The sequence below is a fragment of the Antechinus flavipes genome, chromosome 6 (assembly GCF_016432865.1).
Source record: "Antechinus flavipes isolate AdamAnt ecotype Samford, QLD, Australia chromosome 6, AdamAnt_v2, whole genome shotgun sequence".
NCBI classification, from domain to species: Eukaryota; Metazoa; Chordata; class Mammalia; order Dasyuromorphia; family Dasyuridae; genus Antechinus; species Antechinus flavipes.
Genome location: NC_067403.1, coordinates 257,040,641 through 257,056,636, shown reverse-complemented (window position 1 = coordinate 257,056,636; position 15,996 = coordinate 257,040,641). Strand labels below are relative to the sequence as shown.

The following is a 15,996-nucleotide window of genomic DNA, read 5'->3' as shown; positions in this document are numbered from 1 at the left end:
GGCCTTCAGACAGCGTCCAAGTTGAATTCTGGGGCCCAGAATGTCTACGGCCCTGAGGGACGTAGCGGGACAGGGAAGGCGATAGTTCTGGGGAGTGTGACCCAGAAGGGGGCTGGGAGGGGGCTGCTCGCAGCTGCTCTCCCGGGGGCGTGCAGAGCTGCCTGGGGAAAGGCAGTAAAGGGTTGCCGTGGCCTGGAAGTCAGCCTCAGCCCTGACAAACAGCGTCCTCAGGACAGAGAAGGCAAAGGAGGCAACTCCCGAGCCTCGTGGGGATTTTGAAAGTTTGTGAGGCTAGGACAGGGGCCCGAGGAAACTCTAGGCTGGCGAGCTCGGCTGCCAGTCCGGGAACAGTTGGGAACAGAGCCCTCAAGGGCTGTTTGCTACAGGGCAGCCCTGCCTTGGTCTCCTTTGGTGCAGGAACATCCCGCCGGGAGCCCGGGGACGCGAGGCTCCCAGCCCAGCCCTTCCTGGGTGCTGTTGGCTGGCCTAGATAAAGGCGGAGGCGGCGCTTGCCCAGTCCGAGTGAGCGTTGGCATTCTGCGTAGTGGAGTCAGCCCCCAGAAGGGTCCCGACGGGTTCAGGCCGCTTCCAGCGCAGGGACTTCAGGAGGGTCAGTGCAGAGTCCTACAGATTTTAAAACATATTTCGTAAATATCTCCCAGTTGCATTGCAAAAGTTTTGAGTTTTAAATTCTCCCCGCCTTTTCTGCATCTTCAATACCGGGAGAAGGCAAGCCATGTGATATTGGTCATGACAGTGGGTAGAGCGCTGGGCCTGGGGCCAGGGAGACGCCTCGGCCTGAGTGCAAATCCTGCTTCAGACGCCGACTAGCCGTGTGACCCTGGGCCGGTCCCTTCATCCCGTCTGCCTCAGTTTCCTCATCTGTAGAATGAGCTGGAGAAAGAAATGGCCACCGCCCCAGTGTCCCTGCAAGAAACCCCCACGTGGGGTCCCAGAGTCAGACACGACTCAAATGACTGAGCAGCAGCAACATGACAAAGTCTTAGACCTGCCTTCAGGGAATGAACTTGGCCAGGACAAGGGGACAGTGGTGAGCCAGGACGGCTGCTGAGCCACGAGAAGGGGGATCCTTATCAAAGGATGAACCTCCTCAGAAGGAGGCCAGGAGGGAGACGGGAGGGTCCTCAAAAGCCCCAGCTGCCTGGTCTGTACCTTTCCATTTTAGAGATGATGAACCCAAGATCTTGGGCCCGATTGCTTGATTAAGATTGATTTTAGGACCCAGGCCTGTTAAATCTGGAGAAGAGAAAGGCTGGGGGGGGGGGAGGGGAGGAGGAGGAAAGGTGTGGGGAGACATGGACCCTGTAGCAAGTGATGGGGAGGAGCAGTCCTGGGGCCTGGGTCAGGGCGAGTTGGAAGGATGCTCTGTGGACTGGAGGTCAGCTGTTGGGCAGCCTGGCCCAGGGCAGACCTCGGCCAGAGCCCGGGCCACCGGCCACTTGTTCGCTTTGGGCCCCGCTCTAAGTAAAGAGTTCTAGAACTCGTACTGTGGTAAGAAAGGGCAAGGCCTTCCGGCTGCTCTGAGAACTAAACCAAGCTCAGAATGAAGTATTTTTAGCTGTTGTTTGTTTTTATTCTGAACAGAAATACCCCAAACCTCATGCGCTCCTGTGAGTGTAGAACACAAAAAGACGCTTGTGTACGAAACAGAGAGTGTCTGTTTTATCCTGCTTGCCTTTTTCCCTCTTTCAGAACTGTCCCTCTTGTCTGTTCTCCTGAACTTCTGTTCTCTTGCCGGAATTAAAGGAAGGTGTCCGTGGTGGGCCTCTCTTTGCTACCACTGTGACTCTTCCCTCAGCCCTTAAACCCCAGAGAGAAATTTAGTGAAGCGAACAAATCCCGAGAGGGGCCGGCCTGGTCCTTCTTCCTGCTCCTCTGCCTTCATCCCTAAAAGTGAGTAACACACTCGATGAGGGTGTTATTTATTCCAGGTCCTCTGGAAGCACGAAGGTTATTGCCTCAGGCAGCAGTCTTAAGTTTTCTGCGTTGTCTGTGTAGAAATAGTTCTCCCAGTTGGGCTCACTTGACCCTGCATAGGCCGGACTTCCCAGGATTCTCTCTTCTTACAGTGAAACACTAGCCCATGACGGGCACAGATCTTGGCTTGCTCTGTTACTTCCTGAAAGAAGGGCCCTCCCTCGGATTTTAATACCTGATTTTCTTCACCTCCCCTTAATACTGCCTTCAGGAAGTTTGTTTTGCTTGTGATTATTATCCCTCCCTGGATCATCCTCCCCCTTAACCCTCTCCTGCATCCTCTTCTGCATTTCTCCATGTGTGTAAACCCTTCATCAGTCAGAGAAGAGGGAACGCCTCCGTCTGGGCTTCCCCCGTGTTTGTACTCCCTTCTTCTCCTCTGATTGAAAAACAGCTAATCCCACCTCCCTCTTCTTTCCTCCTGCTTTCAGCCTCCTTTCTCTTTCTTCCACTAAGATCCTCCAACGATGAGAAGCTGTCCGCCTGCTTCAGAGCCTCAGATCTTGGGGTCTGGAAGCACCTCAGTTTCTCCTCCTCCTGTTAGGATACTAACCGTATGATGAAGCTCCTTCCATTGGATCACATTGACTTTTCTAGGTTTCTCTTGGGGCTGCATTTCCGAGTTCCTAGTCAGCTTTTCGGTGTTTTCATTAGAAATGTTTAGAGGTTCCCCCACAGTCCATTCCGCCCCCACCTCTAAATATCAGATCATATTTAGCTTTGCAGGCAAAGTTATTCTGGGAGCTGGGTCTCTACGTCTTTTGCTCTTTGGAATATCATATTCCCAACTCTTCTCTCTTCTGGTAGAAGCTTCCAGGTCTTGCGAGATCCTGCTTCTTTCTGGCTGCAGAATCTCTTCTGTGACACGTGAGCTCAGTGATATTCTTGGTTCTTTTTCTTCTGTGCTTTTCCTGGGGTCTGAGTCAGGAACACCTGAGTTCCGGTCCTGCCTCAGCTATGGACTAGCCACCTGCAATATGGGAATGATATTAGTACCCAGCATTCAAGGGCTGTTGTGAGGATGGATGAGAGGACATATAAAGGGCTTTGCAAACTGCAAAATCCCGTGTAAGAGCCAGTCATTACTGTTCTGAATAGACCTGAGCAGTCTTATTTGGGCCTTCTGGAAATGATGGATCCAGACTGCTTTTCAAGCTTCCTGTGCTGACGCGGCCTGGTGCTGACGCTCTCCCCTGCTTTCGGTCTCTTTCCCTCCATCTTGCTGTTTTCCGTGTCTCCGACTCAGTGGGGCCTCTTGTGCCAACCTTTGACCTTCAGCTCCTCTGCTGCTTCTTCCCCTTCCATCCTTTACTCTTGGGCTGTTCAAACACCCCTTGGGGAAAGGTCATTCCTCCCTGTCTCTGCAGTTGGAAGGAGGTTGACTCTTCTACTCTGGCTCTTTGGATTTCATACATTCCCTTTATTTGTCACTAGGTCTATGACATTGGTAATTCTGGGGAGTGTTTTCTTGGTTTGCTCATCTCTCCATCTTTAGATCCTAAACCAGGGCTTTGTTCTGGGAGAGCTCTGTGTGGGCTGTCAGTTAGGGCCCCCTCCTGGGTCCCTGCCAGAGTTTGGGCCCCCAGGGTCCCTAGTGTGACTGCCAGAGCTAGGCCCCCCCTGGATACCTGCCAGAGTTAGCCCCTCCCTCTCATACCTGCCAGAGCTAGGCCCCCCTGGGTCCAGAGGACTTGTTTTTTTTTTTTTTTTTTTTTTGATTTTTCAAAAGTTTTATTTTAAGAGACAATAATAATAATAACTGACAATTTTAGAAATTTTAAGGTTTGAAAAATATTTTCCATACATTATCTTGCTTGACTTGGAACAACAATCAACCCAGTGAGGTATGGACAGAGGACTTGTAAAGGAGGGACTTTGGCCCTCTCCCCTGTGCTGGAACCGACATAGTGTCAGCGTTTTCCTCTCTGTGGGCCGCAGCTACCCCCGGGCCTTTTGCAGGGACTTTCCCTTGGTTATCGCCTCTGCTGGGAGGCAGGACCAGATTTGCTGGAAACCTGTCTTCCGGGGCCTATGGGTTTTCTGGCAAGGTCTTTGCCGACCGAGGTAGGATCCATGTGAGATGTGGGGCCTTTGGGGTTTTTGCAGGGCAGCTCGGCGCTCTGTTCAGGAAGCCATCTTGGCCACAAGTAATCAGTTAAGTATTTACTCTCCTCCTCGGTCCCAGATTGTGAAGGACTGTGTGTGTTTCCTGGGCTGGGAGTCAGTAGGTCAGACTCAGAGGCCTTCTACCACTCATTGGCTCTGTGACTGTGGACAAAGCACTTAGCTTCTCTGAGCCTCCTGTTCCTGCTTTGTAAAACAACAGAACTGAGTCTCTGCCAGGGCTCCTACCTTCTCATCAAGCTTCAGGCCGAGTGTGGTGTATTGCCAGGCTCGGGGGCATCCCAGCCCACACATTGGCGTTTCGCACCCTCCCCATCCCTTTTGCCTTGGGTAGCGGCTTAGGCCAGCCTTTCTGGAGCTTCTTTGGAAAGGGGGGGATCCTGTATGTCCCAGAAGTCTTTATAAGAATGATTCCCTTTGGGGGCATGTAGGTGGTCTGCAGTGGGTACAGTGTTGGGTGGCGCATCCAGGATACCCGAGTTCACCTACCTGTCTCGGGTAGCTCAGCAAGTCACAGGACCTCCATCAAAGTGAAGCTCCCTTTCATTGACACCATAGTTATAAGCACTACGTAAAAGCTCACTGTGAGTTAGCCCTTATTTAGGGAGCACTTTAAGTAGGCAAAGCACCCCCTCACCACCTGGAAGGGGGACTATAAGGCTGTAAGCGCCCATTCTACAAACAGAATAGTTAAGAGACTTGCCCATTGTCATCTGGCCCCAGCATCAGACCTCTATCCCACCTTTGGCCCAGAATGCATCATGTGGACATGTTCTGCCGGCTTCTTTTATGTTTGACTGGATTGTGAGCTTCTTGAGGGCAGGGGCTGTTTTAATTCTCTCTGTATCTAGCAGCTTGCTTTGCACATAATAATATTTGAGTAAAAAGTTGTTGAAATAGATAAATGACTCCGCGGATGCTCACGAGGCAGCCGAGACGTTCCAGTGACTGAGGCTCCTGGATCTGTGTTCTTTCCCGCCTACCAGCAAGAAGTGCACAAGGGCCAGAAATTCAGCCTCATTTCCAGAATGGAGCCTTCGTTCTGGCCATTGGATACTGGGGTCTGAATGGAGCTTGATCCCTTAAGAGATCCGAGGGCTACAGGCTAGCCGCTCGGGTCAGCTTTCCCCAAAGATTTATCCCCGGCCCTGGGAATCTCCAAGCTCTCTTCCTGGTCATTCATCTAGGCCGACACTAATCCCTTGGCCTTTCCCCGGCCCCAAAACTGTAACCTCCCCATGGAGCTGGAGCAGGCCCCGAACCTCCTTTGTTTAATGCTGAGAAAGAAGTGCCTGTGACCGAGAGAACGTGGCAGTCCTGCCTCACTGCCTCCTCGTCCTGTCTTGGCCACTACTGGACCGGATCCACTAATGCATTGTTCCTTCTAGATTGGGACACAGATACCAGAATTGTGAAATATTAAGGAGCCATGAAGGAAACTCTTGCTTGTTGAGAAAGAAAGCCACCTCTTGGATTTCTTCAAAGTCCCTGGAGAGACTGGTTTGATTTTTAGACTTAGAAGGGTTTGCCTGGAGTCCTCATGGATGCCTTTAGGAGTTGCAGAACATTCTGGCTGCTTCCTCCTAATCCTTCCTGGGTTCTTGAGTCCTTCCATACTCTGCTGGGGCAGCCACAGGACCTCAGTGGACATTTCTCTTGAGGGTCATTTTTCAAGCAGAGGCTTTACCCGGAAGGAGGAGGCTATGGAAAGGTTCTGTGGATGGGGATGAGCCAGGAGGAACCTGGGAGCCAACGAGGCCTTTGAACTCCAAGATGGTGCTATTTCATTTGGATTCTGAAATAGGCTTGAGGAAGAGACTATGACCCAGGAGATGGGCGAGCCTGAGAGAATGGGGAGAAAAGCTCCGGAGCCTGGTGTGGAGAAATCTGGGGATGGGGCTCAGGGCCTTTGGCTCTGCGGGCTTCTCTGCCCTCTGACCAGTGAGCCTGGTCTTTAATGCAGCTCACCTTCCAGGGAATAGCCCTTTTCTACTGGAAAAAGAACCCACTGATGTCTGGGGCTAAGGAGGAGGATCTTGATTGTTCTGGGGAACTCCCAGCTGAGAAAACCCCATCCGTCAATGCAGGTCAGCACCTTAGCACCTTCTCTGTAGCTTAGTGTCTGAAAGAATTGCCCAGAGCACAGAGAAGTGAAAGGGCCTGCTCAGGGTCACCCAGCAAGAGGTGGCCCTGGGTCCGCCTTGCTCCTGAGGCTGCCTCTCAGAAAAGCAAAGCCAGAAAGCAGCCATAAAACTTGAGAGAGGAAAAACCGCCCTGCTCAGGCCGTCAGTCTCATGCTACAGGCCAGGCCTATTGGCCCGCCGAGCAGGTGGAGAAGCCAGCAGGGAGCGTCAATGTTCTAGAGGTTTAAGTACATATTGTTGCAAACTGGAGGGAGCAGCTTTCAGGTAAAGAAAGGAGCACGCCTGCCCAAACCGGCCCACAGAACCAAGGCTGGTGTCTGCTGGTCGAGGGCCCTGGAAAGGCCCTGAAAGTCATGAGGAAAAATAATTGGGTCTTTTTTTTAAAGGAGGTAAGACCAGGCAAACCAGAAAATCGTAACGAGAGAGCAGATGGAGCAGACTGTCCCGGGCTGGTGGCTCAGAGGGCGCAGGAGCCTTGGTGGCAGCCCTTAACATCAAAGACAACTACAGATGCTGAAGGACCGTGGGAGGAGGGCAGCCGGGGGTCCTGCACAGCCTTCTGGTCCGACCCTTACAGTTGGACATGTCTGAGGAAGCCCAGGGTTGGGACTGGGGAAGGTTGTGCTCGATGTCATTTGGGTTCTCATCCAAGTGGTAGAGAAGGACAGAGCCAGGATTTGAATCCACATCCTCAGATTCTGGATTTCTTCCTGCTTTGCCCATGGTCACTCCATGTCTGTACATACGTTTGTTACACAGAAATCACGTGCGTCTCAGAAGGTCAGGCAGCTGCCCTCGTCCTCTCCCGGCTCACATGTTGCTTTTTAAAGGCAGGGCAGTCGTTGGTGGGGAAGTCAGGCCAGACCCTGACATGAGGAAGGGGCAGAGGGGGTCTGGTCAGAGGAGATGGTTAAAGCACCAGGGAGGTCAATGGCAGATGGGTTAAGAAGGAGCTGGGGGCGAGGCCCTAGCCCTTCCTGCCTGTGCTCTCTGGTTTCATGCTGCAGCCCCATTACAAAGGTGGTTCAAGAAAAGATTGGCCCATTTTTCAATGGGAAGAAACTGAGGCTCAGGAAGAAAGCCTCTTGTCCCTACGGGGTAGGCCTGCGGATTCTGTCCGTCTGGGCTGGCCCCAGGCCCTTTGCTGCTTCCACAGCCGCTGAGGAGCATGTCTCAGAAATGTGGGGCTTGTTGTCCAGGTGGGACTATGTTGGCCCCGAGATGTACTTTGAGCAGTGAGATTAACCCCCCCCACCCAGCCACATACACAGCAGTGAGGGCCAACCTTTCACACTTGTACAGGGGGAAAGGACACACGCAACTCAAGAACTGTTTATTTTGTGTCTAATATGTAGCTAGTAGGTGAAAGGAAACACAAATTTGAAACTTCGTAATTCCCTTGCTTGGGTCATTGCTGAAATTCATTTGCAATCCAGAAATTTCAGGGAAAGTGTCCATAAAAGTGCCAGATGGCACGAGGAAAAATCCGGCCTGAGACTCAAACCTCATGGCCAGCTCCCCCCAGGTGCGTAAACCAGCTAGCCCCCTCCAGGTACGTGAGCCAGCCAGCTCCCCCCAGGTGCGTGAGCCAGCCAGCTCCCCCCAGGTGCGTAAACCAGCTAGCCCCCCCCAGGTACGTGAGCCAGCCAGCTCCCCCCAGGTGCGTGAGCCAGTTAGCTCCCCCCAGGTGCATAAGCCAGTTAGCTCCCCCCAAATGCGTAAGCCAGTTAGCTCCCCCCAGGTGCATAAGCCAGTTAGCTCCCCCCAAATGCGTAAGCCAGTTAGCTCCCCCCAGGTGCGTAAGCCAGCTAGCCCCCGCCCCCCCCCGGGTGCTTGAGCCAGCCAGCTCCCCCCAGGTGCGTAAACCAGCCAGCTCCCTACCAAGTAGATAAGTCCTGTACATATGAGAGGAGAGATTCTCACCTCTACCATTTCCTAAAAGGGAACGGACTAAGGTCACTAATTGGGAAACTTTCTATTTTTAAATAGGAGCAGAGGAAAAGCTCATGGGCTAGTAGAGCCCAAAGGAACTAGGAGCCTGGTCCAGTTCCCTCATGGGAGAGATAAGGAAGACTAAGGTCCAGATTGAGAATTGATATGTCCAGAATCATACAGGCAGGATGTGCGGGGTCAGAATTGAAATCCTACGACTATGTAGTAGATCCAACTGTACCAGAAACATTGAGGTTCTAGCTTGAGATCCTATTCATCTTACCTAGAAACAAACCTCAACAAAAACTGATGGATGGAGATATAAAATCAAGAAGTGAATTGGGAGTCAGAGTTCTAGATCTGGATGGGGGGCATCCAGTTGCACACATTCAGGAGGCAGAGATGCATGACGGGAGGTCTCATCCAGAGAGACCAGGACTAGACCTGCCTGCAATTCAGGAGCCGTCTGCATAGAGATCACTAAATCTGTGAGAGCTGATGAGGTCACCAGAGAAGAGGGCCCATGATCTAGACCTGGATGATCAAAGAGATTGAAAAAGGTTCCATCCTGTGGGGAGGAGGAGAATCAAGAGCGAATGCATCACACAACCCTGAAGAGGTCACAGCATCCTGCCAGAGGGGGCCCGGCAGAGGCAGAGGCAGCCAGGAGGGCAAGCAGAAAAGATGATCAGATTTGGCGTTAAGAGAGTTTTAGAAACTTTGAAAGAACAGTTTCAATTGGATGATGTCAAGATCCAGATTCCAAGGAGGTGAGGAGTGGGAGGAGAGGAAGTAGAAGAAACAAATAGTTTTGTGGAGGAGTTTGGGAAAGAAGAGGATCTTGGGAGGTTATTTTTATGTCTACTATGTACCCAGTACGTGGAGGCAAACACAAAATTGAAACTAAGGTTTGCTTCATAATTCCCTTGCGTGGGTTAATACTGAAATTAGCTTGCAATCCAGAAAACAATTTTAAAAGATGGGGGAAGCTTAAGCATGTTTAAAGGCAGTCGAAAAAGACCCGATTAAATGGGTTGAAATCACATATTCAGAGTTGTGGGAGAGGAGGGAATACTGACCACGGCCTGCGATTCTTTCAGTCATGAGGGCTTGTGGGAAATTATGTCAAAATGGATTGTGTGGAGAAGTCCATGACTATTATATGCCAGCTCCACGGCGGCATGCTTGCCTGAGTTCTGGACAATGGACGGTGTTATCCAGCTTTCCTTTGAAAATAATATTTGTAAAGCACTGAGCTTTACAAATCAGAAGTAAAGCAGGGCTGTGGGCTTGTTCCCCCGCCTTTTAGGATGATGTTTTCAGCAATGATGGGGATGGGCACGGCATCAAAGTCAGCTACTGCGCTGATAGAAAATTATTTAACTTTAAAAGGCTATATAGACCAAGACAAAAACGGAGGGAAAAGTGGTATATGATTTTTTTTGTTCCCAGATAATTGTGCACTTAATGCAACACTTGAGGTCGAGATGTGATAAAGTACGGATCGATTCTCTGCAGCTAGTGGTAATTTTGGTTTCACAATTAATACCAAGAAAACAGTTTCTTCACCAGCCAACATCACACCATCCATACCTAGAACCATCAGTTACAGCAAAGAGAGAACTTTTTTAAAAAGCTTTTTTTTTCAAAACATATGCACAGATAATTTGTCAACACCGACTCTTACAAAACCTTATGTTCCAAATTTTCCCCTCCTTCCCCCCACCCCTCCCCTATATGGCAAGCCATCCAATATATGTTATACATGTTAAAATATATGTTAAGTCCAATATATATAAACATATTTATACAATTCTCTTGTTGCACAAGAAAAATCAGATCCAAAAGGAAAGAAAATGAGTAAGAAAATGAAATGCAAGGGAACAATAATCGAAAAGAGTGAGAATGTTATGTTGTGATCCACATTCAGTTCCCACAGTCCTCTCTGGGTGTAGATGGCTCTCTTCATCACAAGATCACTGAAACTGGCATCAGTCATCTCATTGTTGGAAAGAGTCACATTCATCGGAATTGATCGTTGTTTAATATTGATGTTGCCGTGTACGATGATCTAAAGGGAGACGTTTTGAATGCCGTGGCTAAGTTCACTTGTTTTGGCTGTATGCTTTCCAGGGATGTACCCATTGATAATGAGGTTAATGCATGGAAGCTAACTCGGTGTTTGGGAGCTTCCAAAGGAAAGTGTGGAAGAGGAAAGGTGTCAGTCAGCCTACCACTCAAAGTCCAGAGAGCCATCGTGCTGACCTCCTTGTCACAAGCCTTTGAAACCCGGACAGTCCACCAGCGTCATGCCGGGAAACAAAATCGCTTCCATGTGAATTGTCTTAGGAAGATTCTGAAGATCACCTGGAGGATAACTCCAAAACTGAGGTCCTTTCTCTAATCAAAATGCCAAGCATTCAGACTCTGCTGCAAAGAGCACAATACCCATGGACTGGCTATGTTGTTTAAATGTCAAATGTACTTTTGCCTAAAAGACGATTTTATGGAGACGTCTCACAAGGCAAGTGCTCACCTGAGGTCAGAAGAAATACAAGGACACTCTCAAAGTCTCTCTGAAGAACTCTGAAATGGATTGGGAGATGTGGGAGACGCCGGCGAAGAACCAGTCAGCATGACCTTCCCACAGTAAAGAAGGCTCCAGGCTCCATGAGCAAAGCAGAATTACAGTAGCCCTAAAGAAAAGTGAGATGCACAAATTTAGAGACGGTTCCACTCCTGCTGTTCATATGGACTATTTGTGCCCGACTTGTGGCCGAACCTGAATTTGTATCGGTCTGATCAGTCACAGTCGGACGCACTGTACTTTGGCTCCTACAGAGTGATGTCATTCGGGTCCTCCTTAAGACTAAAGGATAACAACCAACCATTTTCCAGGCATTAGCTTAGCTCTGTGCTTTACAAATATTATTTCATTTGATTTTCTCAAGCTCTCAAGCTAGGTGCTTTGTTATCTTCATTTTATTATTGAAGAAACTCAGAGGCAGAGTAAGTGACTTGCCCAGTGTCACACAGCTAGTCGGTGTCTTAGGCCAGATTTGAATGCAGGTTTTCCTGACCCCCAGGCTCAGCATTCTATCCACTGCAGCTATGTAGCTGCCTCTAAATTAATTACATAATTGAATAGACAGTCTGCTTGAGAAGACAAAAAGAGATGTGGTCAAAGGGTCCTGTAGAATAGCTAGCTGAGGCAAGGAAAAAAATTCCCTTTGTTATTAAAAACTGGCACAAAAAGAGAAATTAGGAGAGAAGATGTTGGGGGACTTTGAGGCAAAAAGAGGGGGAGATTTCATGAAAACCTTGATTTCCTCAGTAAGGTACATGGGGAGATCAGAGAGCCAGGGGACAAGGAAATGTGGGAACTTGGGAAGAAAGGACAAGGGTGAGGGTGGAGTCAGAGAATGTCCTGGCTTTGTGAGGGCACAACATAAAAGTGTTGTGGAGCCAGGCAGCTTGGTGACCTGAATTTCTCCAGCTCAGTTGAGCAGCATGGAGGAAGATCCAAGAAGGTAGTCGAGGTGGTCCACCCTTGGGGTTTAGCCAAGCTTGCCTTTTTTTTGTTTACTCCTTTGTTTGATTTTCAAGGCATGAATTGTGATAGGATGAGGGGACAAAGGGCTCAGAGTTGAGGACAGCATGGGCATTGAACTGGTTGGTAATTAGCCAGTGAGAATTGGCAGGAGAAGAAGGTGAAACAAGAGCCCCAGAGGTGGAAAAGTGGGAGGTCATGGGGATGAAGAATAAGTTTAGAAAGACCTTGGAAGATATGGGATAAATGATTATGTTCATACAGGTTCTGGTCAGCTTTTGATCATTGAAGTGGACACTTTTGGTTGATAAAAGTGGCTGAGTGTGGGTTATGGGACTGGGAGAGAATGGGGAGCTGGAGGACACACAGGCCTTCAACGTCACCTGGGATGAGGATAAGTGTTAGGGAAAGGAGGAAGAAACTAGATGCTGACCTCCTTGTGAAAGGAGAGAGAATGACCAAGCCACGGGAGGCCAATGGACAGAAGTCACCAGAAAAGGGGCTGCTGAGTGATATCAGCCAAGCGGAGGCTCTGGGAGGAGGAGTGGACATCTCAGTGGGACACAGTATGGAGAGGAAGTGTAACCGGGCCTGCCTTGTCATCTGGGAGGAAGAAGCCTCTTCACTCTCTGAACATGGAAGTGATGAGGTTAGTGGCAGTGCAGAGAATGTGGAAATCCCCTTTTGGTTGGAGGCTCAGGTTCTTCATGAAAGAATTCACTTATCCAAAATATTAATGGCAAAAATGGAAGTTTATTATTGGACAGGAAGCCAGTTTTGCTAAGAGACCGACTTCTTTAGTAGCAAAGTCCTATTAGGGAACTGGAGGCCGGCACTGAGAAGAGAATGGCAGGGTCCTATTTTGGACATTCTGCAAAGAGTGAGTTTAGGAATTGCCCTTTAAAAAGGAATCTTGAGCTCAGGTTTCAGGTTGAAAAGAAAGTCAAAGTCCCCAGGCCTAGCTGCTTCTCCATATCTGGCCCAGATCTCCATTGGAATTTCCTGGAAAGGGTCTGAATCCCCAAAAGATCAGTGCGGCGCTTTTTGACCAAGATTTCTAATTGAATAATGATACTTGACTTGTCTGGGGAGATGTGCTTTCCCAGGAGGGCCTGAGACTTCAGTGTCCCTTCTTTACAGATCAAAAGGGAACACAGTTTCAGTGACAATTTTCAAGGGCACACAGTTTTACTCCCCTTTCAGAAGGACCCCAAGAGGAAGAGGAAGCTTGCTTGTCAGTGAGCCAAGGGGAATTCCAGCAGGCATAATGGGAAGGGCAGACCGAGCCCAAGTGCAACCCGGAGAGGGCAGGAAGATGGTAGCCAGAGAATGGAAAGTAAGGCTGGGAAGAGATTTACTAAAATGCAGCTAATGCTGAGCAAGGAGCAGGTGGCCGCTGGCCTCGGGGAGCAATGGGAAGAGCATTGGGCTTCAGAGGCCGATAATTGGGTTAGAACTCTTTTGAGGGCAGAAAAGCTGGCTTTGGCCTCCTCCTTTGGGCTGATGATCCTCTCCCTAAAGCTGCTCCTCCTTCAGATTCTTACAGGTTTTGGCTGAGAGCCTCGCCCTCTCCTAATGGCTTCAGTTAACAACCTCAGAGATCCTTGACTTTTCCCTAATTCCCTCCCCACTGCCCCAGCCTGGGCACTGGCCAAAGCTTGTCAGTTCTTTTCCCACAAACTCTCTCCATTCCATGGCCACCAACCTTGCTTGGGCCTCCAGAACCTTTTACTGGTCTTAACTTGGTCTATTACAGTAGTCTTAATTTAAATAAAACATTCTGTTTTTACTTTACCTTTATTTGGATCCAGTAGACTTTGTTTGGATTGGCCTACCCACCTTGCTTTGAGTCTGTCTCCTTTCTAAACCAACTCCCACACGGCGCCCAGTATTATATTCCTAAATCTGACACATCACGTCTACATTCAAAAAACCTTCTGTTTCCTAAGGTCTTTGGGATGGAGAAATACTACTACTATTAAAAATAGCTACTGTTTCTTTAGCACTTACCGTGTGTTTTACAATTATTACCATTCAATCCTCACAACAACCAGACAAGGAGGTGCTATTATTATCTCCATTTCACAAATGAGGAAACTGAGGCAGCCAAGATTAGGTGACTTGCTTAGCTAGGAAGTATCCAAGGCTGGTCTCCTGACTCCAAGCCCAGTGCTCCAGCTAAGTGTTTAAACAGATTCATAAGCTTGACGTTTGAGCTCTTCACAAATGAGTTCCTAACTTACATTTCTAGCATTTCATCTAACTCTTTCACGAACTCTGCTTTCCAACAATCCTAGACTGCTTGCTGTTCTTGATTCACACCATTCACAGGCCCAATCACCACCCCCTCCAAGGTATTCTTGGAAAATTCTGCCGAACGTCTGCCTTTCCCATAAGGACCTTCTCTGTTCTCTTCCGGTATTCATTCTCTGACACTCTCTCTCTCCTCCATCTTGTTCCCTCCCTTAGTCTCTCTTCTTCCTTTCTTAACCAGCCTGGTATAGTTGGGCTGGGCCTTGTATCTAGACTGGAGAGTTCATTGATTTTAGGAATTCCTTGGTGAAGAAACTAACTCTACCAATGCAGATCAACAACTTTCCTTGAATTCATTTTTCTATTCTTTTTTTAATTATTAAAGCTTTTTCTTTTCTTTTTAACAATCATCTTTTTTTATAGCTTTTTTATTTACAAGTTATATGCATGGGTAATTTTTCAGCATTGACAATTGCCAAACCTTTTCTTCCAACTTTTCCCTTCCTTCTCCCCACCCTTTCCTCCCATGTTAAATATGTTAAAGTATAAATTAAATACAATATAAGAATACGTGTCCAAGCCGTTATTTTGCTGCACAAAAATAATAGGACGCTGAAATAATGTACAATTAGCCTGTGAAGAAAATCAAAAATGCAGGGGGACAAAAATAGAGGGATTGGGAATTTTATGTAGTGGTTCATCGTCATCTCCCAGAGTTCTTTCGCTGAGTGTAAAAGCTTTTTTATTTTCAAAACAATATGCATGGATAATTTTTCAACATTGACCCTTGCATAGCTTTGTTTCAGATTTTCCCCTCCTTTCCCCTCCTCCTCCCCTAGATGGCAAGCGATCCAATATATGCTATATATGTTAAAATATATGCTAAATCCAGTATATCTATTCTTTAAATAGATTTTCATTTATTTCATTAAACATTTCCCAATTATGTGTACATTTTTTTAAACAATCATTTACAAAATTTTTGAGTTCCAAATTCTCTCCTTCCTCTTCTCCCCTCACCCGTCCTTGAAAAGGTAAGAAATGAGTTATTGATTATACGTGTGATTATAAAGTCATGCAAAAGCCATGTCGCAAAAGAAAGCGCAGGTTAGGTTTTACAACTGTCGATGCTGAAAAATTACCCATGCATATATTTTGTAAATAAAAAGCTATAATAAAAAAAAGAAAAAAGAAAAAAAAAAGAACAGGTTTAAAAAATCAAGAAAAATAAAGTAAAACAGTATGCTTCAATTTGTATTCAAAGTTAGTTCTCTTTCTGGAGGTGGATCCTTTGGAATTGTTTAGAATCATCGTCTTGATCAGAGTGGCCAAATTTGCCATGATGGATCATCCTTCTAGTGTTGCTATAGTATTGTGAGAATGTAGTGTTGTTATTACTGTGTACGGTATTCTCCTGGTTCCGCTCCCCTCATTTTGCATCAGTTCTCGGTTTTTGTGACATCATCCCCCTCGTCATTCTCGTCGTACGGTAGTTCTCCACCACAATCATTTACAGTTTGTTCAGCCATTTCCTAATTGATGATCTACTCTTAATTTTCAACTCTTTGTCACCGGGAAAAAGCATGTAAGTATCTACACAAACGGGAGCTTTCCCTTTTTCTTTGATCTCTCTGGGCTGCTGACCTACTAGTGGTATTGCTGGGTCAAAGGGTACGCAGGCTTTTATAGCCTGTTGGGCAGAGTCCCAAATCATCCTCCAGAATGGCCGCTCCAGTTCCCGGCTCCAGGGCAGCTTATTGTGCTAGAGCTCAGCCTGGGCTCGGGGCAGGCCGGGTCAGCGGCAGAACTCGACCAACACATTCCCCGAGCGCTCTGCTCCTGATGCCGTCCCCGTCCGGGAAACCATCCACACCTGTTAGAGTCGGTGCTGAGTGGGCAATCGCCCTCTCTCCCCTCCTGCCTCCACCTGCTCTGTGACCACGAATAAACCGGCTAATCCCTGCGCCTCAGTCTGCGTTTGCACCCACCTCACCC

General features: G+C 48.2%; 2 protein-coding genes across 2 annotated transcripts in view; both read left to right on the top strand.

Moving 5' to 3' along the window:
- The window catches only part of PC (pyruvate carboxylase), a 74,222-nt gene that overhangs the window by 13,226 nt on the left and 45,000 nt on the right, over window positions 1–15,996 (top strand). The gene's annotated exons all lie outside the window — the stretch shown is intronic.
- Window positions 7,774–8,103, top strand: LOC127541707 (small proline-rich protein 2H-like). Its single transcript, XM_051966925.1, has one exon. The coding sequence runs from the start codon at window positions 7,774–7,776 to the stop codon at window positions 8,101–8,103; it is 330 nt and encodes a 109-aa protein (XP_051822885.1).

Excerpts from the sequence above, each read along its gene's own strand:
- LOC127541707 (XM_051966925.1), top strand. The coding sequence starts at position 7,774 with ATGGCCAGCTCCCCCCAGGTGCGTAAACCAGCTAGCCCCCTCCAGGTA.